This window comes from Musca autumnalis, unplaced genomic scaffold, assembly GCF_047663935.1.
Source record: "Musca autumnalis isolate F117 unplaced genomic scaffold, ASM4766393v1 scaffold_5, whole genome shotgun sequence".
NCBI classification, from domain to species: Eukaryota; Metazoa; Arthropoda; class Insecta; order Diptera; family Muscidae; genus Musca; species Musca autumnalis.
The window spans coordinates 50,051,614-50,076,906 of NW_027412088.1; the positions used below are offsets into that span (position 1 = coordinate 50,051,614).

The window sequence follows — 25,293 nt, forward strand, 5'->3', positions numbered from 1 at the left end:
GAAAGTGTCCTTAGAAGCACCCTTTCTTTCAGAAAGTGTCCTTAGAAGCACCCTTTCTTTAAGAAAGTGTTCTTAGAAGCACCCTTTCTTTCAGAAAGTGTCCTTAGAAGCACCCTTTCTTTCAGAAAGTGTCCTTAGAAGCACCCTTTCTTTCAGAAAGTGTCCTTAGAAGCACCCATTCTTTCAGAAGGTGTCCTTAGAAGCACCCTTTCATTCAAAAAGTGTCCTTAAAGGCACCTTTTCATTCAGATTGTATCCTATTCTTTCAGAAAGTGTTCTTAGAAGCCGCCTTTCTATCAGAATGTGTCCTTAGAAGAACCCTTTCTTTCAGAAAGTGTCCTTAGATGCACCCTTTCTTTCAGAAAGTGTCCTTAGAAGCACCTTTTTATTCAGAAAGTGTCCTTAGAAGCATCCTTTCTTTCACAAAGCGTCCTTAGAAGCATCCTTTCTTTCAGAAAGTGTCCTTAGAAGCACCTTTTTATTCACAAAGCGTCCTTAGAAGCATCCTTTCTTTCAGAAAGTGTCCTTAGAAGAACCGTTTATGTCAAACAGTCCCCTTAAAAGCACCCTTTCTTTGAGAAAGGGTCTATAGAAGCACCCTTTCTTTGAGAAAGGGTCTATAGAAGCACCCTTTCTTTGAGAAAGGGTCTATAGAAGCACCCTTTCTTTGAGAAAGGGTCTATAGAAGCACCCTTTCTTTGAGAAAGGGTCTATAGAAGCACCCTTTCTTTGAGAAAGGGTCTATAGAAGCACCCTTTCTTTGAGAAAGGGTCTATAGAAGCACCCTTTCTTTGAGAAAGGGTCTATAGAAGCACCCTTTCTTTGAGAAAGGGTCTATAGAAGCACCCTTTCTTTGAGAAAGGGTCTATAGAAGCACCCTTTCTTTGAGAAAGGGTCTATAGAAGCACCCTTTCTTTGAGAAAGGGTCTATAGAAGCACCCTTTCTTTGAGAAAGGGTCTATAGAAGCACCCTTTCTTTGAGAAAGGGTCTATAGAAGCACCCTTTCTTTGAGAAAGGGTCTATAGAAGCACCCTTTCTTTGAGAAAGGGTCTATAGAAGCACCCTTTCTTTGAGAAAGGGTCTATAGAAGCACCCTTTCTTTTAGAATGGGTCTTTAGAAGCACCCTTTCTTTTAGAAAGGGTCTTTAGAAGCACCCTTTCTTTTAGAAAGGGTCTTTAGAAGCACCCTTTCTTTTAGAAAGGGTCTTTAGAAGCACCCTTTCTTTTAGAAAGGGTCTTTAGAAGCACCCTTTCTTTTAGAAAGGGTCTTTAGAAGCACCCTTTCTTTTAGAAAGGGTCTTTAGAAGCACTCTTTCTTTTAGAAAGGGTCTCTAGAAGCACCCTTTCTTTTAGAAAGGGTCTTTAGAAGCACCCTTTCTTTTAGAAAGGGTCTTTAGAAGCACCCTTTCTTTTAGAAAGGGTCTTTAGAAGCACCCTTTCTTTTAGAAAGGGTCTTTAGAAGCACCCTTTCTTTTAGAAAGGGTCTTTAGAAGCACCCTTTCTTTTAGAAAGGGTCTTTAGAAGCACCCTTTCTTTTAGACATGGTCTTTAGAAGCACCCTTTCTTTCAGAAAGTGTCTTTAGAAGCACCCTTACTTTTAGAAAGGGTCTCTAGAAGCACCCTTTCTTTTAGAAAGGGTCTTTAGAAGCAGCCTTTCTTTTAGAAAGGGTCTCTAGAAGCACCCTTTCTTTTAGAAAGGGTCTCTAGAAGCACCCTTTCTTTTAGAAAGGGTCTTTAGAAGCACCCTTTCTTTTAGAAAGGGTCTTTAGAAGCACCCTTTCTTTTAGAAAGGGTCTTTAGAAGCACCCTTTCTTTTAGAATGGGTCTTTAGAAGCACCCTTTCTTTTAGAAAGGGTCTTTAGAAGCACCCTTTCTTTTAGAAAGGGTTTTTAGAAGCACCCTTTCTTTTAGAAAGGGTCTTTAGAAGCACCCTTTCTTTTAGAAAGGGTCTTTAGAAGCACCCTTTCTTTTAGAAAGGGTCTTTATAAGCACCCTTTCTTTTAGAAAAGGGTCTTTAGAAGCACCCTTTCTTTTAGAAAGGGTCCTTAGAAGCACCCTTTCCTTTAGAAGGGGTCTTCAGAAGCACCCTTTCCTTTAGAAAGGGTCTTTAGAAGCACCCTTTCTTTTAGAAAGGGTCTTTAGAAGCACCCTTTCTTTTGGAAAGGGTCTTTAGAAGCACCCTTTCTTTTACAAAGGGTCTTTAGAAGCACCCTTTCTTTTACAAAGGGTCTTTAGAAGCACCCTTTCTTTTAGAAAGTGTCCTTAGAAGCAGCCTTTCTTTCAGAAAGTGTCTTTAGAAGCACCCTTTCTTTCAGAATGTGTCTATAGAAGCGTCCTTTCCTTTCTTTCAGAAAGTATCCTTAGAATCACCCTTCTTTTAGAAAGGGACCTTAAAAGCACCCTTTCATTCAGAAAATGTCTACCTTTCATTTAGAAAGTGTCCTTAGAAGCACCATTTCTTTGATAAAGTGTCCTTAGAAGCAACTCTTCTTTGAGAAAGTGTCCTAAGAAGCACACTTTCTTTCAGAAGGTATCCTTATAGCACCCTATCTTTCAGAAAGTGTCCCTAGAAGCAGCCTTTCTATCAGAAAGTGTCCTTAGAAGCAACTCTTCTTTGAGAGAGTGTCCTAAGAAGCACAATTTCTTTCAGAAGGTATCCTTATAAAACCCTATCTTTCAGAAAGTGTTCTTGGAAGCACCCATACTTTCAAAAAGTGTCCTTAAAACACCTTTTCATTCAGATTGTATCCTTGGAGACACCTATTCTTTCAGAAAGTGTCCTTAGAAGCACCCTTTCTTTCAGAAAGTGTCTTTAGAAGCACTCTTTCTCTCAGAAATTGTCCTTAGAATCTACCTTTCTTTCAGAAAGTGTCCTTAGAAGCACCTTTTTATTCACAAAGCGTCCTTAGAAGCATCCTTTCTTTCAGAAAGTGTCCTTAGAAGAACCGTTTTTGTCAAACAGTCCCCTTAGAAGCACCCTTTCTTTGAGAAAGGGTCTATAGAAGCACCCTTTCTTTGAGAAAGGGTCTATAGAAGCACCCTTTCTTTGAGAAAGGGTCTATAGAAGCACCCTTTCTTTGAGAAAGGGTCTATAGAAGCACCCTTTCTTTGAGAAAGGGTCTATAGAAGCACCCTTTCTTTGAGAAAGGGTCTATAGAAGCACCCTTTCTTTGAGAAAGGGTCTATAGAAGCACCCTTTCTTTGAGAAAGGGTCTATAGAAGCACCCTTTCTTTGAGAAAGGGTCTATAGAAGCACTCTTTCTTTGAGAAAGGGTCTATAGAAGCACCCTTTCTTTGAGAAAGGGTCTATAGAAGCACCCTTTCTTTGAGAAAGGGTCTATAGAAGCACCCTTTCTTTGAGAAAGGGTCTATAGAAGCACTCTTTCTTTGAGAAAGGGTCTATAGAAGCACCCTTTCTTTGAGAAAGGGTCTATAGAAGCACCCTTTCTTTGAGAAAGGGTATATAGAAGCACCCTTTCTTTGAGAAAGGGTCTATAGAAGAACCCTTTCTTTGAGAAAGGGTCTATAGAAGAACCCTTTCTTTGAGAAAGGGTCTATAGAAGCACCCTTTCTTTGAGAAAGGGTCTATAGAAGCACCCTTTCTTTGAGAAAGGGTCTATAGAAGCACCCTTTCTTTGAGAAAGGGTCTATAGAAGCACCCTTTCTTTAAGAAAGGGTCTATAGAAGCACCATTTCTTTGAGAAAGGGTCTATAGAAGCACCCTTTCTTTGAGAAAGGGTCTATAGAAGCACCCTTTCTTTGAGAAAGGGTCTATAGAAGCACCCTTTCTTTGAGAAAGGGTCTATAGAAGCACCCTTTCTTTGAGAAAGGGTCTATAGAAGCACCCTTTCTTTGAGAAAGGGTCTATAGAAGCACCCTTTCTTTGAGAATGGGTCTATAGAACCACCCCTTCTTTCAGAAAGTGTTCTTAGATGCGTCCCCTCTTTCAGAACGGGTCCATAGAAGCGCCCATTCTTTCAGAACGGGTCCATAGAAGCGCCCATTCTTTTAGAAAGTATCCTTAAAAGCACCCATTATTTCAGAAAGTGTCCTTAGAAGCACCAATTTCTTCCTGAAAGTGTCCTTAGAAGCACCCTTTCTTTCAGAGATGGTCTAAAGAAGCACCCTTTCTTTTGGAGAGGGTCCTTAGTGTCCTTTCTTTCAGAAAGTGTCCACTCTTTCTGAAATTAAGGGTCTATAAAAAACCCTTCTTTCAGAAAGTGTCCTTAGAAGCATCCTTTCTTTTAGAAAGGGTATATGGAATCATGTTTTATTTCAGGAATGTTCTATAGAAGCACTTGGTTTATAGAACATGAATTTTGTTCTACAGTGTAATTAAATATTGCCGAATTTACCTACCCACACATATGTATGTACTTGTGTATGTAATTTTCCAAAACTTTAACTGACCAGATGTTTTGGCATTTCAAGTTGGTGACTTCGAGAGACCCAGAGACACGTAAACTTACATTGTCACACCCATTCTTTTAGAAAGTATCCTTAAAAGCACCCATTATTTCAGAAAGTGTCCTTAGAAGCACCAATTTCTTCCTGAAAGTGTCCTTAGAAGCACCCTTTCTTTCAGAGATGGTCTAAAGAAGCACCCTTTCTTTTGGAGAGGGTCCTTAGTGTCCTTTCTTTCAGAAAGTGTCCACTCTTTCTGAAATTAAGGGTCTATAAAAAACCCTTCTTTCAGAAAGTGTCCTTAGAAGCATCCTTTCTTTTAGAAAGGGTATATGGAATCATGTTTTATTTCAGGAATGTTCTATAGAAGCACTTGGTTTATAGAACATGAATTTTGTTCTACAGTGTAATTAAATATTGCCGAATTTACCTACCCACACATATGTATGTACTTGTGTATGTAATTTTCCAAAACTTTAACTGACCAGATGTTTTGGCATTTCAAGTTGGTGACTTCGAGAGACCCAGAGACACGTAAACTTACATTGTCACACATGTATGTATATCTGGCACACACCCCAAATTAGGAGAGGCAGGCGAACAAAGTTTCTTCCAATAAAAGAACGCAATAACTGCTTCTACTGGAATTCAATTTTTTAATATGATGACAACTTTTTTTGCTAAAATATTTTCTACAACAAAGTTTGTTTCTTTGCTTTGGTTTATCATTGGGTGTGTGTGAGTGTAAGAAACAATAAACGCATTCTTTTGGTAAGAGATAATATATTGAATTTTTTTGTCTCTACAGATTCTCTCTACTTTTTTCTTCTACTACGCAACAAATTAACCAAGTGGCAAATAAGGCCAAATTCTTCCCATGAGAAACAGAAAACAACTTCAAAGAAATCACAAGAATTGAAGGAAAAAAAGAAAAGGGAAATATCACAGAAAGTCAAAAACTTCTAAGAGACCTGTCATCTCAACTTCAAATACAACAAAAACCCATTCCCTTGTTGGCACAGCCATTGATGTTTTCAACATACCGTTGTCACAAAGTCCTTTGCCTAAAGGATGTGCTTTCAGTGCAAGAAAAAATAAAAAAAAACCGAAAGAAGAAACTTAGCAGATGCACGTACTACTAGACTAACATAAAAGAAGTTTTAGCGGTATTTCAAGGAGATTATTTGCTTGGCATGTATGCTGTAAGCTGTCAACATCTATAAAATGTTTAATTAATTTCAAAATTTAAGCTCTGTTTTTCGTAGTTGAATTTTTTTCTTTCACCTGAAATTAGTTAGTGAAGATTTGTTGTAAAGGTGGTGTAAACGAAAGAATAAAAGAAAAAAAGTTGGGGATTATATGTAATGTCTTATTGGAGAACAGTAGCTTAGGTGTGGTGGTGGTTTCTTCAAGACAAAAAGTTTAGAAAATTTTTGGTACAAACATATCTGATATGCAAAAGAAAGAGATTCTTAAGCATTCAATGTGTGGTCAAAGCATAAAAGCAATTACATTTTTAAAGAAAAAATAAGTATTAAAAAATGTAATAAATAATCTTTCAAAATTAAATAATAAATTGTTGCAATAGTTTCATAATCATTTAATTGTATTGAAATTGATGGGATATAATTTACATTCTACATTTTTATTTTACATTAGCAGAAACATACATATGTGTGTAAATTTTCCCCAAGAATCATTGCTATAAGGCATATCCTGTTTCACATAATCGTTATTACGTAACAAATATTGTCCATTTACAGCCAAAGTGGCTAACATTGGTGCATTGGACATTAGTCCGTAGAAATCTCCTCGTTTTTTGTTTTTCTTTTAAATCCGATGTGTGTGAAGATAATCCACAATAAAAATAGTTTTAAATAAATAATCTCAGCCACATCAGGCATAACAATAAGAACTATTGTTGTCAAGGATCAAATATCAACTCATGTTAATAGGATTACAGTCACAAGTGATATTATGACCTAAATCTTAATATGCGAGAGAGAGAGAACCCAAATCAAAACAAAACATAGTCAAATGTAAAGGGAAGTTAAACACATTCGTTAACTTTTGACACACAGAATTGACAAATGACTTTATATAAACGGACACATGTGAATTTGTGTATAAAAAAAAACAACTTTTATGAAAAATAACAATAAAATATGAACGAGTTACAAAAGTATAAATCACTTGCGTTTCAGTTGTGTATTAGGGAGGAAAAAAATAAGTAAAAAAATTAAAAACATTAAGTTCGGCCGGACCGAACTTTTTATACCCTCCACCATAATATATTCTGAACTGAAATGGAATAATTAGTTTCCTGTTAGGTCCAAAAAAATTTCGACCCCTAAATTTGGTAAAAAGAAGTATCTAAACATTCTTCAATCTGTTGGTACCTTTATATGGAGGATACACTATCTTATTTTGGGATTCATTCCCTTCTTATTTATCCGCACCGTAGAATTAAGAGCTATTGGACCATTATGTCACGATGCATGGAGAGGCACACGAAAAACATAATATCACTGAAAACAGTATCACCAGGAGTAACTTCGGTAAACATTTCAAAACGATTTTAAAACGACCCTTAATCTGCAATTAAGCGAAATGTTGAACTTTTGTGAGGGATGTATCCGAAGGTAGATCCCTCTTGGGGAGCTTCTAAGGACACTTTCTGAAAGAAAGGTGCTTCTAAGGATACTTTCTGAAAGACATGGTGATTCTAATGACACTTTCTGAAAGAAAGAATGCTTCTATCAACATTTTCTGAAAAAAGGATGCTGCTAAGGACACTTTCTGAAAGAAAGAGTGCTTGTAAGGAAACCTTCTGAAAGAAAGGGTGCTTCTAAGGACACTTTCTAAAAGAAAGTGTGCTTCTAAGGACACTTTTCTCAGATAGTGTCCTTAGAAGCACCTATTCTTTCAGAAAGTGTCCTTAGAAGCGCCCTTCTTTCAGAAAGTGTCCTTAGCAGCACCCTTTCTTTCAAAAAGTGTCCTTAACATCACCCTTTTCTCAGAAAGTGTCCTTAGAAGCACCCTTTCTTTCAAAAAGTGTCCTTAGAAGCACCCTTTCTTTCAAAAAGTGTCCTTAGAAGCACCCTTTCTTTCAAAAAGTGTCCTTAGAAGCACCCTTTCTTTCAGAAAGTGTCCTTAGAAGTACACTTTATTTTAGAAAATGTCCTTACAAGCACCCTTTCTTTCAGGAAGTAACCTTGGGGGGCTTTCTTTCAGAAAGTGTCCTTAGAAGCACCCTTTCTTTCAGAAAGTGTCTGCAGAAACACCCTTTCTTTCAGGAAGTGGCCTTAGAAGCACCCTTTCTTTGAAAAATTGTCCTTATCAGCACCTTTTCGTTCAGAAAGTGTCCTTAGAAGCACCTTTTCGTTCAGAAAGTGTCCATAGAAGCAGCCTTTCGTTCTGAAAGTGTCCATAGAAGCAGCCTTTCGTTCTGAAAGTGTCCTTAGCAGCACCTTTTCGTTCAAAAAGTGTCCTTAGAAGCACGCTTTCTTTTCCTTGAATCACCCTTTCTTTCAAAAAAGTTTCCTTATAAGCACCCTTTCTTTCAGAAAATGTCCTTAGAAGAACCCTTTCTTTCAGAAAGTGTCCTAGAAGCACCTAAGGCCATTTTCTGAAAGAAGCGGTGCTTTTAAGGACACTTTCTGAAAGAAACGGTGCTTTTAAGGACACTTTCTGAAAGACAGGTTGCTTTCAAGGACACTTTCTGAAAGAAATGGTGCTAAGCTGAAAGTAACGGTGCTTCTTAGGACACTTTCTAAAGGAAATGGTGCTTCTAAGGACACTTTCTAAAAGAAAGGGTGCTTCTAAGGACATTTTCTGAAAGAATGGGTGCTTCTAAGGACACTTTCTGAAAGAATGGGTGCTTCTAAGGACATTTTCTGAAAGAAAAGGTGCTTCTAAGGACACTTTCTGAAAAAAAGGGTGCTTCTAAGGACACTTTCTAAAATATAGGGTGTTTCTAAGGCAGGGTCGTGCTTCTTTGCTTAGACCGTATAGTGAGGGCGCCCACTGAGTTATTTTTGCATTTGCTTCTCTCTCTCACGTACAGTGTAAATGAATGAAAACAAACAAAAACATAATGTGGTTGTTGCTTTTTTTCACTCATACGTTCATACATGTCTTCGCTTTGGCTGTATTTCTGTGGTCGTCGCTGTTCTAAGGACACTTTCTGAAAGAATGGGTGCTTCTAAGGACATTTTCTGAAAGAAAGGGTGCTTCTAAGGACACTTTCTGAAAAAAAGGGTGCTTCTAAGGACACTTTCTAAAATATAGGGTGCTTTTAAGGACACTTTCTGAAATAAAAGGTGCTTCTAATGACATTTTCTGAAAGAAAAAGTGCTTCTAAGGACACTTTCTGAATGAAGGGGTTGCTCTAAGGACACTTTCTGAAAGAAAGAGTTCTTCTAAGGACACCTTCTGAAAGAAAGGGTGCTTTTGAAAGAGGAAACTTTCTGAAAGAAAGGGAGCTTCTAAGGACACTTTTTGAAAGAAGGGGTGCTTCTAAGGACACTTTCTGAAAGAAATGGTGCTTCTAAATACCCTTTCTAAAATGGAGTGCAATTTTGTAATCGTTCCCCCATATTGGATTGGCTTATTTTTATTTTGAATATCTCAGTAGGCAAAGCCGGCAACAGAAGTTATTTATTATTTATAATTTTTATATAAATCCCAAAACTGATTCTGATAACAAGGAGATAAGTAAGAACAACAATTCAAATAGACATAACCCAACTTGTGTTGCTTTTTCAGGAAACCAAAGATTAGGGGTGTTTGAAAATATAAATTAAATAAAAAATATAATTCTTAAAAACCACATATGTATGTATGTCGTCCTGGTAGTATCTCAAAACTGTTATTAAAACATTATACAGATAGAGTTAGATAATTTTTATAGAGCTCCACCCTAATAAGAGAATCGTTTTAACACACACACATAACTAAATGGAAAAACGCTGAACACATTTTTCAGCATGTGACATAAAATAACACGCGGCACACATATGATATATGTACGTGTGTGTGCGCGCTTCATGAGTACAACAAATCTCTAATCCCAACAGATTAAAAAAAAGCTGGAGGAGTAATGTTTCAGGTGACACAATCACGTACATAAAAGTGATAAAAAGGGTCATATTTATAAATAACACATGTGTTGTAAGGAAGAAAACTTTAATACATTTACTCTTTTCAAAAAAAAAAAAAAGAAAAGAAATATTTACGGAATTAATCTAAAAAAGTCACAATTTAATTTTCTACTACAACAACACTTACCCCACCATGCCCTGAACCATCAAGACCTTCATCATCAATGTAAATTTCATCTCGGGGCGATTGACTAGATGATAATGTTGAGGCTGGTGAGGGCTTAAGAGAATTCTGAAAGAAAAAAATAAAAAATAAAGCAAATTAAATTACATTTTATACGTGCAGTGGCTGCTTTTATAACTATGTGAATGCTTCAAAATGTGTTTCATTTCGATGTTCTATTTATGGACACTATGCAAATAAAATATTCCACAAATACACAATTTCAAATGTTATTAGAGGCACTAAAACCCGCTTTTGGAATTGCTAAATATTTACAGTATTTTCAGTTGCCACAATTTGGGTGTGTTTGGTGTGTGTCTGTGTGTTCGTTCGTTTTTGTTTGTTTTCGTGTTTGCCTTGTTTTCCTAAAAACCCAATCAGTATACTGCTGGTTGGTATTTGTTTAGTTTTATCCTCTCAGATATTGAATAGAATATTAAGATATAAATGGTTATATACACAATTGTCCTTTTACACACACACACACACAAATATAAATACACACACATAATGACATACATTGCTGCTCACATAGAAACAATCAATACTTAAACAACAATGGACCTTTGGCAAGGATATTTCTTGCTAATGATCATCACCATTGCCAGGCAATGAATGAATTGTGTGTTGAAAATGATGATGATAACGTTTTTGATGATTATGTCTATGATGCTGTCGGCAATGATTTTGAAGTATGTCAAAATACATACGTACATACATATGTGTTTGTGTTTAAACAATATAGTCTACAAAAAAAGATGGAGAATGAAAACAAAACAAATAACTAACAAACATATATTGACATAAAGAAATACAAATGGTACATGAAATTCACACAATTTACATTTTATATTGTAGTTTATATACATACATACATAAAACACATCATGTGTTTTCACACACATGCACACATAAATGTGTATGGAATATATACATATATACAAATAGACGAAAAAAATATTGGTCATTCATCTACTATGTGTAAAAAATATATGAGATATTTGACTAGTATTTTCAAAGCCGAAGAAAGGGTCTACAGAAGTAAGAACCCTTTCTTTCAGAAAGGATCTACGGAAGTACACTTTCTTTTAGAAAGGGACTGTAAAATCACCCTTTCTTTCAGACAGGTTCCATGGAAGCAGCACTCTTTATTTCAGAAAGGGTCTACCGAAGTACCCATTCTTTCAGAAAGGGTTTACAAAAACACCCTACCTTTCGGAAAGGGTCTGCAGAAGCACGCTGTCTTTTGAAAAGGGTCTACAGAAGCACCCTTTCTTTTAGAAAGGATCCTCAGAAACACCCTTTCTTTAGACCCTATTCTTCCGAGAGGTCTATAGAATCATCCTATCCTTCCGAACGTGCATATAGAAGAATGCTATTCTTCTAAAAGGGCATACAGAGACACCCCTTCTTGTAGAAAGGGTCTATAGAAGCACCCTTTCTCATAGGAAGGGTCTATAGAAGCAACCTTTCTCATAGGAAGGGTCTATAGAAGCACCTTTTCTCATAGGAAGGGTCTATAGAAGCACCCTTTCTCATAGGAAGGGTCTATAGAAGCACCCTTTCTCAAAGGAAGGGTATATAAATGCACCCTTTCCTATAGGATTTGTCTACAGAAGCACCCTTTCTTTCTGCAAAGGTCTAAAGGAGCATCTTTTATTTCAGAGAGGGCCTACTAAAGCACTCTTTATTTCACAAAAGTTCTACAGAAGCAACCTATGTTTCAGAAAGGGTCTACTACAGGAGCAACCTTTATTTCGGAAACCGTCTACTGAAGCACCCTTTCTTTAGGAAGGGTCTACTGAAGCACCCTTTCTTGTAGGAAGGTTCTACTGAACCACCCTTTCTTGCGGGAAGGGTCTATAGAAGCACCCGTTATTGTAGGAAGGGTCTATAGAAGCACCCGTTATTGTAGGAAGGGTCTATAGAAGCACCCGTTATTGTAGGAAGGGTCTATAGAAGCACCCGTTATTGTAGGAAGGGTCTATAGAAGCACCCTTTCTTATATGAAGGGTCTATGGAAGCACCCGTTCTTGCAGGAAGGGTCTATAGGAGCACCCTTTCTTGTAGGAACGGTCTATAGGAGCACCCTTTCTTTTAGGAACGATCTACAGAAGTACCCTTTCTTGTAGGAGGGGTCTATAGAATCACCCTTTCTTTCAGAAAGGCTCTTTAGAAGCACCCTTTCTTTCAGAAAGGCTCTTTAGAAGCTCCTTTCTCTCAGAAAGGGTCTTTGGAAGCACCCCTTCTTTCAGAAATTGTCTTTAGAAGCACCCCTTCTTTCAGAAAGGGTCTTTAGAAGCACCCCTTCTTTCAGAAAGGCTCTTTAGAAGCACCCTTTCTTTCAGAAAGGCTCTTTAGAAGCACATAAAGGGTCTACAGAGGCACCCTTTCTTTCAGAAAGGGTATAAATACCAAAGTATCACTCTTTCTTTCAGAAAGGGTATAAATACCAAAGTATCACTCTTTCTTTCAGAAAGGATTTTTAAGGATCTTTGAGAAAGGCTCTTTAGAAGCACCCTTTCTTTCAGAAAGGCTCTTTAGAAGCACCCTTTCTTTCAGAAAGGCTCTTTAGAAGCTCCTTTCTCTCAGAAAGGGTCTTTGGAAGCACCCCTTCTTTCAGAAAGGGTCTTTAGAAGCACCCCTTCTTTCAGAAAGGGTCTTTAGAAGCACCCCTTCTTTCAGAAAGGCTCTTTAGAAGCACCCTTTCTTTCAGAAAGGCTCTTTAGAAGCACATAAAGGGTCTACAGAGGCACCCTTTCTTTCAGAAAGGGTATAAATACCAAAGTATCACTCTTTCTTTCAGAAAGGGTATAAATACCAAAGTATCACTCTTTCTTTCAGAAAGGGTATAAATACCAAAGTATCACTCTTTCTTTCAGAAAGGATTTTTAAGGATCTTTCAGAAAGGGTATATAGGAGCACCCTTTCTTTTAGGAACGATCTACAGAAGTACCCTTTCTTGTAGGAAGGGTCTATAGAATCACCCTTTCTTTCAGAAAGGCTCTTTAGAAGTACCCTTTCTTGTAGGAAGGGTCTATAGAATCACCCTTTCTTTCAGAAAGGCTCTTTAGAAGCACCCTTTCTTTCAGAAAGGCTCTTTAGAAGCTCCTTTCTCTCTGAAAGGGTCTTTAGAAACACCCTCTCTCTCTGAAAGGGTCTTTAGAAGCACCCTTTCTCTCTGAAAGGGTCTATAGAAGCACCCTTTCTTTCAGAAAGGGTCTATAGAAGCACCCTTTCTTTTAGAAAGGGTCTATAGAAGCACCCTTTCTTTTAGAAAGGGTCTATAGAAGCACCCTTTCTTTTAGAAAGGGTCTATAGAAGCACCCTTTCTTTTAGAAAGGGTCTATAGAAGCACCCTTTCTTTTAGAAAGGGTCTATAGAAGCACCCTTTCTTTTAGAAAGGGTCTATAGAAGCACCCTTTCTTTTAGAAAGGGTCTATAGAAGCACCCTTTCTTTTAGAAAGGGTCTATAGAAGCACCCTTTCTTTTAGAAAGGGTCTATAGAAGCACCCTTTCTTTTAGAAAGGGTCTATAGAAGCACCCTTTCTTTTAGAAAGGGTCTATAGAAGCACCCTTTCTTTTAGAAAGGGTCTATAGAAGCACCCTTTCTTTTAGAAAGGGTCTATAGAAGCACCCTTTCTTTTAGAAAGGGTCTATAGAAGCACCCTTTCTTTTAGAAAGGGTCTATAGAAGCACCCTTTCTTTTAGAAAGGGTCTATAGAAGCACCCTTTCTTTTAGAAAGGGTCTATAGAAGCACCCTTTCTTTTAGAAAGGGTCTATAGAAGCACCCTTTCTTTTAGAAAGGGTCTATAGAAGCACCCTTTCTTTTAGAAAGGGTCTATAGAAGCACCCTTTCTTTTAGAAAGGGTCTATAGAAGCACCCTTTCTTTTAGAAAGGGTCTATAGAAGCACCCTTTCTTTTAGAAAGGGTCTATAGAAGCACCCTTTCTTTTAGAAAGGGTCTATAGAAGCACCCTTTCTTTTAGAAAGGGTCTATAGAAGCACCCTTTCTTTTAGAAAGGGTCTATAGAAGCACCCTTTCTTTTAGAAAGGGTCTATAGAAGCACCCTTTCTTTCAGAAAGGCTCTTTAGAAGCACCCTTTCTTTCAGAAAGGCTCTTTAGAAGCACCCTTTCTTTTAGAAAGGCTCTTTAGAAGCACCCTTTCTTTTAGAAAGGGTCTTTAGAAGCACCCTTTCTTTAAGGGTCTTTAGAAGCACCCTTTCTTTTAGAAAGGGTCTTTAGGAGCACCCTTTGTTTTAGAAAGGGTCTTTAGAAGCACCCTTTCTTTTAGAAAGGGTCTTTAGAAGCACCCTTTCTTTTAGAAAGGGTCTTTAGAAGCACCCTTTCTTTTAGAAAGGGTCTTTAGAAGCACCCTTTCTTTTAGAAAGGGTCTTTAGAAGCACCCTTTCTTTTAGAAAGGGTCTTTAGAAGCACCCTTTCTTTTAGAAAGGGTCTTTAGAAGCACCCTTTCTTTCAGAAAGGGTCTTTAGAAGCACCCTTTATTTTAGAAAGGGTCTTTAGAAGCACCCTTTCTTTTAGAAAGGGTCTTTAGAAGCACCCTTTCTTTTAGAAAGGGTCTTTAGAAGCACCCTTTCTTTTAGAAAGGGTCTTTAGAAGCACAATTTCTTTTAGAATGGGTCTTTAGACGCAAAATGTCTTTTAAAAAGGGTCTTTAGAAGCACCCTTTCTTTTAGAAAGGGTCTTTAGACCTTTCTTTTAGAAAGGGTCTTTAGACCTTTCTTTTAGAAAGGGTCTTTAGAAGCATCTATAGAAGCACCCTTTAATTAAGAAAGGATCTATGGAAGCACCCTTTAATTAAGAAAGGATCTATGGAAGCACCCTTTAATTAAGAAAGGATCTATGGAAGCACCCTTTAATTAAGAAAGGATCTATGGAAGCACCCTTTAATTAAGAAAGGATCTATAGAAGCACCCTTTAAATAAGAAAGGATCTATAGAAGCACCCTTTAATTAAGAAAGGATCTATAGAAGCACCCTTTAAATAAGAAAGGATCTATAGAAGCACCCTTTAATTAAGAAAGGATCTATAGAAGCACCCTTTAATTAAGAAAGGATCTATAGAAGCACCCTTTAATTAAGAAAGGATCTATAGAAGCACCCTTTAATTAAGAAAGGATCTATAGAAGCACCCTTTAATTAAGAAAGGATCTATAGAAGCACCCTTTAATTAAGAAAGGATCTATAGAAGCACCCTTTAATTAAGAAAGGATCTATAGAAGCACCCTTTAATTAAGAAAGGATCTATAGAAGCACCCTTTAATTAAGAAAGGATCTATAGAAGCACCCTTTAATTAAGAAAGGATCTTTAGAAGCACCCTTTCTCTCAAAAATGGTATTTAGAAGCGCCCCTTCTCTCCGAAAAGGTCTGTAGAAGCACCCTTTATCCAAGAAAGAGTCGTTAGAAGCACCCTTTATCCAAGAAAGAGTCGTTAGAAGCACCCTTTGTTTTAAATAGGGTGTACAGCACCCTTTGAGAAAGCTCTACAGAAGCACTCTGTCTTTTGGAAAGGTGTCTTTAGAAGCCGTCTTTCTTTCAGAAAGGGCCTATAGAAGCATCCTTTCTCTTAGAAGCACCCTCTCTTGTAGGACGAGTCTTTAGAAATACTCTTCCTCTTTCAGAAATGGTCTATGTCATTCTATTAGGAAGTGTCTATAGAAGCTATCTTTCTTTTAGAATGGTTCTACAGAAGTATCCCCTCTATCGAAAAAGGCATATGGAATGTGTAAAGATAATGTTTATTAGTTTGGTATATCTCATATATGACATCAGATGGAATGACTGTGTAGAAATAAAAAAACGAGATTGAGCCTATAACGAGCTAAAAATTACACAATTATTTTCACACGCAAAACCCATTTACATACACATACATAAATATGAGAACATACGCAAGGGATTGTTTGTTTACTGAAACCAATGGCACAAATTACAAATAAATGTTCAAATAAGCATCTATCTATGTACATACATACGTATGTATGTTTGAATTTTATACATAATAGAGTTCATGAGTAACATACATACATATGTCCACATGGATGAATGTATGATACATATGACTATGAATATGTTACGAATTTCTGCTGCAGTATATTGACATTGATGATGACAATATTGAAATTTTTACTAATGTGATTGACAGGATTCCGAAATGAATCAAATAAGAGTGAATTCCACAATGTAAGGATATGAAGATGTGATTTACAAAAAAAGTCATTTGTACATGTTTATTATTTGGAATCCACTGTAATTTTATTTGATGTTCGTTCGGGCCTTCTATATTGGAGATTTCATTAGCCTTCTTTCCAAAATAACAAAAAAATTAAACAAACAACAATTACATGAAGAACGAAAAAAGAACCATAGAAAACAATAAAGCAACCAACCAAAGCGCCTAAAATGCGTCATTGCTTTTTTTAATGTCAATCAGAGTCCATTGGGTGGGGGGCGTAATGAAATTTGATAGACCTTCGACATGGAAACGGAAATGAGAGCGGAAAAAATGCTCAAAACAGCTTTTCGACTCATGATAATGAAATGTTCTTTGTCGTAGGGACGTTTCTTTCATTTCTTTCATTTCCAGTGTATATGAAGTGTAATTAGTAATCTGTTTTTGTGATAATGACACAAAAACCTAGTCGTCAGTCAATATACATAACAAAGAAATAAAAACGAAAGGCAAAAAACGTTTATGAGCCTTTATGTAGATATTGGGTGTTTTTATGTACTTTTTCAACATAATATGAGCTGTCATTTCAAATGAAACTTTCAAGAAAAAAAGAACATTAAATAAGGTCGTTTAACGAATATTAAGGAACTGCTGAACTGGTGGTATGTCCGCCTAGAGAGATTTTTGTAATGAATTGAACTAATTTTAAGAAACTGTTTGAAGGCTTTTGGTAGCAAATATAGGAGATGACAAAAATACACCAGGCCCATTTCCAAAGGAAGTCATTGAGGGTATAGCATCAAGTCATAAGGAGATCAGAACAACAATTATTTGGCTACAAGCCGAAATGTTCAAGACCAGTAGACAGAGATTCTAAATTGGTTTTTACTGGCCGGAATTTTTGTAACTTTTGAACGGATTTTCAAATTATATTCGATATATATTAGTCCAGCGGCTACTGAAGAATTTAAAATTTTATTTTACTATTATTTTTTTTTTAATTTTAAAATAAAATATGGATTTTTTTTTAAATTTATTTAATAAATATGAAAAAATTAATTTAATAAAAATTAATTTAATAAATATGAAATATGAAAAAATTAAATATTTTCTAAAAATATCTTCCTGGTCCCCACACTTGCTAAATCATTAGGCAGGGAATTGGCCAAGTCCCCCCACTAAATAAAAAAATTCAAAAATTAATATTTTGCGTTTAAAGTCCAGCTGCTAAACAATAACAACAAAATCCTACCTTAAGACACTCAGATGACCTAACCCACCTAAATCATTTTTAAAGCCTCCGTTAATCGAAAACATGCCAATCACATGGTTAGCAGGTTGTTCTTCTTTCTTTGCGGGCATATTTATTCAAGTACTTCATCACAACAAATGACTTTTTAAGCCACAATACAAGAAAATTTATTTTTCGTTTCCCGATGTAACAGCCAGCAGTTAGTTGAGAGAAATATGAGATGACTCGTGCCAGGCAGTAGTGTACTAATGATGATAGTTTCAATACGACAACTGCTGCTGGGGTCATTTATAACCACCGCATTTTATTCTCTGGCAATATCTTTGTCGGAGTATTAAATTGTGTTTATGTCAAAGATGTTGTTACCTTCCACTTCGATGGCTATATATTTAATGATAGTTGTTGTTCGTTGGTTCGTTTGTGTCTTGAGAATTCAATTGAGTGGGGAGTAGTACTTTTTTTTTAATATTTTTAATGGATCTGCAGCAAATAAGTAGCCATAAATAAAATTGTATAGTTTATCAGCATAATGGAGATGCTATTAGAAGCCATTGAAAAGAGCTGGCCATCAAATGCAGACGATGAAGTTATTGAAGGGAAATAACTGGACATTGTTCCAGGGGTTTAGATTGTTTTGCCAAATGGTTTTACATAAAAAATAAGAATGACTTGATGTTGAAGTTAAATGATTGAATTTGCATAGATATGAAGATATCTGTTGAGACCTGATTAAGGTATTCTATAGACAGACGACCTTTAAAAGGTCTTCTAAATAAACAGGATCTTTCAAAGGTCTTCTTTAGACGGAAACATTTTTATACCCTCAGGACGAAATTCGTTTCAGACAATTTGGAGCCGATTTAGCAATGTCCGTCCGTCTCTCAAAGGGACTAACCGATTTGGTCCATACTTTGCACATTGTAATATTTCTACTAGACAAAGATCAAGTTCTAATATGCACTATATCGGTCCACTTCTTCGGGTACCTCCCACACAACATATCGGAAAAGTGCAGTTTAACACGCCTATCTCGATTCGTTTTAATTTTTACAGTGTTTTATTTAACTTGCATTGATGTCTGTTTGTTTAGTTCAAACTAAGTAACCCGTTTTTAACACAGTTGCAGTTGAGCAATCGAACTAAAACTTTGCACACTTTTCAGAATTGGATGACAATACATGAATATGAAACCAAAACCAATATGGATTCATTTTTTCCTATAGCCCACAATAGCGGTACCACCCTATTTCAAGTATTTTGAGAATTTTATCTTAATTTTTAGTCCGATTTGGCTGTAACCTGGCATTTGAAGTTCCCAAAAATTGTGGACATAGCTCAAGCTTCTGGTATAGACCCCAAAAGCAGTACGACCCTATTTCAGGTATTTTGAGGATTTATCTTCAGTTTAGCCCGAATTGGCTGTAACCTGGCATTTGGAGTTCCGAATGGCACAAAAACATCCCCAACAAAAATTGTGGGCATGGGTCAGGTTTTGGTATAGTCCCCATATAGCGATACCACCCTATTTTAGGTATTTTGAGGATATAGGTCCAGGTTTTGGTAAAGCTGCATTTATAAATACACAAGTAAAAAGTGTCAGTCGGCTTTGCCGACAGATATGTACCCTCAGCCAATGTGAAGTGAAACTTTCACCTACGGACAGATCGAATGTATTTAAGGTCTCTTCAGAATTTTATGTCCCTTTTGGACATTTGAACTTGCCAACAAAAATGTGGATTAGGAATTAACTGCACTAAGACACAAATGTTGAAGTTTTGTGGGGGAGGTACCCGTAGGGAAGACCGATATGGGCCATTTTAGAAGTTAAACTAAATTTTGACAAAATATTAGGAGATCCAAAGTTTGGACCAAATTGGTTGCCCCATCAAGTGATATCGTCCTAGCATTTTAGTGACATTTTTTTATATTGGGGAGAAATATCGGAAGTTGTGGACCGGTATTGCCCCATGAAACTAAGTTTGGATAAAATATGAAAAAGACCAAATGTTGGACCAAATCGGTCAAACAGCGCGAGAGTTATCACGCTCTCCGACCGCCACGTATGGTGACATAGTGGTTTTTTACACCTTTCGGGCTGTTTTCCCAAGAAGTATGGACTTGCCCCTGAACAAACGTTTACCGTCGTAATGGAGCAGCAAATGCAAATCACTTCAACAAAAATCAAAGTTATTCGAGAGCAGTTCGTAAAGTGAATTTATCCGAAATATTGTGTGAGAGGTACCAGAAGGAGTAGACAAATTACTCCATATTCGAACCTGATCTATATCTGGTAGATATATTAGGATGTGCTAAGTATGGATTACATAGGTCACTCCGTTTAGGAGTTATCGTAAGCACAATTTTTCCGAACATTTTTGAACTTTGTGGGGGAGGTAACTGAAGGAGTGGACCGATATGACATAGCTTCAAATTTTAACTATGTTTGGACAAAATATTACGAAGGCCAAATTTTGGACCGAATCGGCAGATCCGTTCGAGAGTTATCTTGCGCTCCAACCACTACACACGGTGTCATATGGGCTTTTTTGCATCTTTCACATTATTTTCTCAGGAAGTATGGACTTGCCCCTGATGAAACTTGTACCGTCGTAGGGGGGCAGTGTATACAAGTTATTGCAACAAAAATAAAAGTGATTCGAGAGCAGGTCCTAATCAGAACTTATCCGAAATTTTGTGTGGGAGGTACCCGATGGAGTGGACCGATTGAGTCCATATTGGAACCTCATCTAAGTCTGGTAGAAATTTCACGATGTGCAAAGTATGGAACAAATCAGTTACTTCCTTCAAGAGTTATCGTGCGCACAAATTTTCCGAACATTTTCGAACTTTTGTGGGGGAGGTACCGGTAGTGGACTGAAAGGTCTTCTATAGACCTTTTAAAGGTCTTCTATAGACCAAAGAATCCGTGGTATGACCAGGAGTGCCGTGCTGCTACCGAAGAAAAAAATGCGGCATATAGGGCTACTTTACAATCAGTAGCAACGCGTAGCGCACGAGAGAGGTATCGGGAGAAAAGGAGAGAGGAGAAACGTCTTTTCCGCAGGAAAAAGAGAGAAATGGAAAAGAGGGAGTGTGAACAAATGGAGATGTACAGGAGACAGAACGAAGTCCGAAAATTCTACCAAAGAGTGAAGCATCAAACTGATGGCTTTGGTACAGGAATATCCTCCTGTAGAGATCAACAAGGTAATTTGGTAACTGAAAAGTAATAAGGCGGCAGGAGCAGATGGCCTACCAGCCGAGCTGTTCAAAACCGGAGGCGACACGCTGATAAGGTGTATGCATCAGCTAGTTAGCACCGTCGTACCCGACGATTGGAACGTGAGCATCCTATGTCCAGTCCACAAGAAGGGTGATAAGACTGTGTGCTCCAATTATAGGGGCATAAGTCTGCTCCCTATTGCATATAAGATAGTATCTGGCATATTGTGTGAGAGACTAAAGCCTATGGTCAATGAAATTATTGGACCCTATCAGTGCGGCTTTAGACCTGGCAAATCCACCATTGACCAGATATTTACCTTGAGACAAATCCTGGAAAAGACCCAAGAAATGCAGATCGACACCTTCCATCTTTTCGTCGATTATAAAGCAGCATTCGACAGCCCTATACGTTCAAAGGTGTTCCAAGCCATGTCTGATTTTGGTATTCCTGCAAAGCTGATTCGACTTTGTAGAATGACATTAACTGAGACGAGATCCTCAGTTAAAATTGGAAAGAACCTCTCCGAAGAGTTTACTACCAAAAGAGGTTTCAGACAAGGAGACGGCCTGTCGTGTGATCTATTCAACATCCTGCTGGAAAAGGTCATACGAGACTCGAAGGTCAAAAGAAATGGAACGATATACACGAACAGCCACATGTTACTGGCTTATGCCGACGACATTGACATCATGGGTCGATCGGTAAAGGAAGTAACTGACACCTTTGCAAAAGTCGAAAGAGAATCTGCTAAAGTTGGTCTGGCAGTAAACGGCGTAAAAACCAAGTTGATGGTATCGACGCGTAATATGTCCATAAACACCGCACCATCTGTGAATGTTGGTACCTATAATTTTGAGGTAGTAAAGGACTTCGTCTACCTCGGCACCGCCATAAACACAACAAATATCATCAGTTGTGAAATACGAAGAAGAATAGTGTTGGCTAACAGATGCTACTTTGGGCTGAGTAAGCAGTTGAGGAATAAAGCCACCTCTCGTCAAACAAAAATAACACTGTACAAAACACTGATACTACCCGTGCTAATGTATGGTTCCGAAGCATGGGTACTTGCTCAAGCAGATAAGGCAGTGCTTTGTGTGTTTGAGAGAAAAATTCTTCGAAAGATCTACGGGCCAATCTGTGTTGACGGCGAATATCGGCGTCGTATGAACATCGAGCTGTATCAACTATACAATGACATCAATATAGTTGAACGAATCGAGATACAACGATTGCGATGGCTAGGCCATGTTATAAGAATGAGTGATGATGAACCCGCTAAAAAGGCGTATAAATACGGGCCGCATGGAGGTTCTCGCAGATCTGGAAGGCCAAAGCTTCGTTGGAGCGAACAAGTGAAACGAGATATCACAAAGCTACATATCCCAGACTGGGAAAATACAGCAGCAAACAGAGAGGATTGGAGATTTTTTCTTAGTTCGGCTTATGGAACAAATGTTCTGTAAAAGGCCAGCTAAGTAAGTAAGTAAGTAAGTAATAGACCTTTTAAAGGTCTTCTATAGACCTTTTAAAGGTCTTCTATAGACCTTTTAAAGGTCTTCTATAGACCTTTTAAAAGTCTTCTATAGACCTTTTAAAAGTCTTCTATAGACCTTTTAAAGGTCTTCTATAGACCTTTTATAGACCTTCTATAGACCTTTTAAAGGTCTTCTATAGACCTTTTAAAGGTCTTCTATAGACCTTTTAAAGGTCTTCTATAGACCTTTTAAAGGTCTTCTATAGACCTTTTAAAGGTCTTCTATAGACTTTTTAAAGGTCTTCTATAGACCTTTTAAAGGTCTTCTATAGACCTTTTAAAGGTCTTCTATAGACCTTTTAAAGGTCTTCTATAGACCTTTTAAAGGTCTTCTATAGACCTTTTAAAGGTCTTCTATGGACCATTTAAGGGTCTTCTATAGACCTTTTAAAGGTCTTGTATAGACCTTTTAAAGGTCTTCTATAGACCTTTTAAAGGTCTTCTATAGACCTTTTAAAGGTCTTCTATAGACCTTTTAAAGGTCTGCTATAGACCTTTTAAAGGTCTTCTATAGACCTTTTAAAGGTCTGCTATAGACCTTTTAAAGGTCTTCTATAGACCTTTTAAAGGTCTTCTATAGACCTTTTAAAGTTCTTCTATGGACCCTTTAAAGTCTTCTATGGACTCTTTAAAGGTCTTCTATAGACCTTTTAAAGTCTTCTTTAGACCCTTTAAAGGTATTCTATAGACCTTTTAAAGGTCTACTATAGACCTTTTAAAGGTCTTCTATAGACCCTTTAAAGGTATTCTATAGACCTTTTAATGTTCTTCTATAGACCTTTTGTAGGTCTTCTATAGACATTTGAGAGGTGTTCTAAAGACAGAGCACTTTTTACAGGTCTTCTGCAGAGAGAAGAAACTCTAAAGGTATTATATAGAAGAACACTTTTTTAAAATCTTCTATAGACAGAAGACCATTGAATGGTCTACTACTAAAAGAAGAAGGTATTCTATAGACATAAGAGCTTTTAAAAGTCTTCTATAGACAGAAAACACTTAAAGGTATTCTAAAGTCAGAAAATTTTTTAAAGGACCTCTAAAGGCAGAAGAGCTTTCAAAGGACCCTTTAAAGACCATTTAAATGTCTTCTACAGACAGAAGGTCTTCTAAAGGCAGAACAAGGTTTTTTAAACGCAGAAGAGCATTTTAAAAATTAAAAAGTCTTTCTTCTTCAGAAGGCTCTATAGACAGAAGACCATTTAACGTCTTTTGTATACAGAAGAGGCTTTGAAGGTCTTCCGAAACCAGAACAACTTTTTAGAGGTCCTCTATAGAGAGAAGCGCTGCTAATAGCCTTCCATAGAGAAAAGCCTGTTAAACGTCGTATATAAAAAAACAAATTTTAAGAGATCTTCTATAGAGAGATGGGCTTTTAAGGGTGTTCTATAGATAGAAAGCTTTTAAAAGGTCTTCTATAAAAAAAAACCTTTCAAAAATCTTTAATAGTCAGAAGGCCATTTCTTTCTATAGACAGAAGACCTGTTAAAGGTCTGCTATACACAGAAGAGCTGTTAAAGGTTATCTATAGATAAAAGAGCTGTTAATGGCTATCTATTTTAAGATCTTTTAAGATCTAATTTTAAGATCTAATTTAGAGAGAAGATTTTTGTCTATGTCTTCTATTGACAGAAGAACTTTAAAAAGTATTTTATAAACAGAAGGCCTTGTAAAGAAATTTTATAGACAGAAGATCTTTTCAATGTCTCCTACAGATCCTTCTTAGGGTTCTTCTTCTATAGTACGAACATATTATAAAGACGTTCTATAGACAAAAGACCTTTCAAAGGACTTTTACAGACAGAAGACCCTTTTAAGGACTTCCATAGACAGAACACATTTTAAATTCCTTCTAAGGCAAACAATTTATTCTTTACAATTTAAAACAGACATTATGTAAGTAACACAAAAATTTGCCTTCTAAATTAACCATAAGTAACTACACACATAACAGTATTTGTTCATCATTGCACTTTGTATTTTCTAAACATAGCAGAACTATATTCTATACACACAAAAAAGTAAGAGAAAACCGCATTATAACATCATGTCTGCCAAAAAATTTTCTACTGCCACTGCTTCTGTTACTTTTCTTGGCATTCTATCAAGATACACATCCGCAGCTAAGCACAGACAACATTGGTGGCAACAACATTTTCCTAAAATAGCATTCTCTACAACACAAAACAATTCTGTCACTTTTTTTTCTTGCTGCTGTTGTTTGGCAATTCTTTTGCGAACAACATGAACATGAATTGAGATAGGCAGCCATTTCGGTTCAGCCATGTAAGGCTGGCTGGCTGACTGACTGACTGGCGAGCACACTGATAGTACACAACAACAACATTATCTTTTGAAATTTTTACACCATCCATCTGCATATGAAAAAGCTAAATTGTTTGTTACATCCACAATTGCAAAGCTTTTCATGGTTTCAACATTAGTTGTGTATGGCCGCTTTGTGAGGCTAAAGTAAATACAATACTATGTTGAATAAAATACGACAACAACGAATTCCGTATGCCCTTTCTTAGAAGGAAAAGTACAAGCGACCAAGGGAATATCTGCTAAAAATAAACAATTTTAGTTTGGTTCAATGTTAAGGGACTTAATTTTACCGCTGATTCAAAAATGCGGGTAAAATTCAGATGTTAATGATAATTAGTTTATTAGTTATTCTACAAAATAACTCCTAACCTTCCGTCAACTGGCTTCAAAGAGACGACCTAATATTAAATGTCATTTTCCCCCAAAAACATGATTTTGTTACTGTGGGAAAAAATTCCCCTTTCCTGGATTTTTATATGTTACAAACCTGATGACCAATTTATGAAACCCGACATAGCACGATGTACACAACTTTTACACAATGTTAAAATGTTCAGGATATCAACACCGCAGTGAATGAAAACTGAAGTTGGACCAACAAATGCGGTTACTTTGTTGTAGGTTTGTGATGATGGATTGTTCACGTACATTTCTCAACGAGAATTAAGCGCGGGGTAACTGTGTAGCCTAGGTGAGTAAATGATTGTGTTAGACGACGACTTTTTCTATGCAAACTTCTGTCATTCATGACAACAAACCGTATTAAAGTAAAATTTTTCTAAACTTTTGTATATTTGCACATAAGTATGAGTGTGTGCGTGTATGTTGGCAACTGTTGTGTGTTTTTTGTTTGTTCAAACAGATGTATGTATGTACAAAGTTTGTTGGCAGCAACTGCAGCCAAAGTTAACATCACATTGTCAGACATACGAAAGACATGGGAATGAACTGTAACACTGGGTTCTTTACATTGACAACAATACAACGCCAACAACAACAACGTTGTACACATAATGCAGTATAGCGGA

The 25,293-nt window shown here is 36.9% G+C and overlaps 1 protein-coding gene across 4 annotated transcripts in view; it reads right to left on the reverse strand.

Annotated features, from left to right (window-relative positions):
- The window catches only part of LOC141386503 (uncharacterized), a 755,573-nt gene that overhangs the window by 144,211 nt on the left and 586,069 nt on the right, over positions 1-25,293 (reverse strand). For all 4 annotated transcript variants that reach the window (XM_073955083.1, XM_073955081.1, XM_073955084.1 and 1 more), the window contains exon 3: positions 9,695-9,799. In XM_073955083.1, the coding sequence (XP_073811184.1) occupies positions 9,695-9,799 (105 nt within the window). The remainder of the gene's footprint in view (positions 1-9,694; positions 9,800-25,293) is intronic.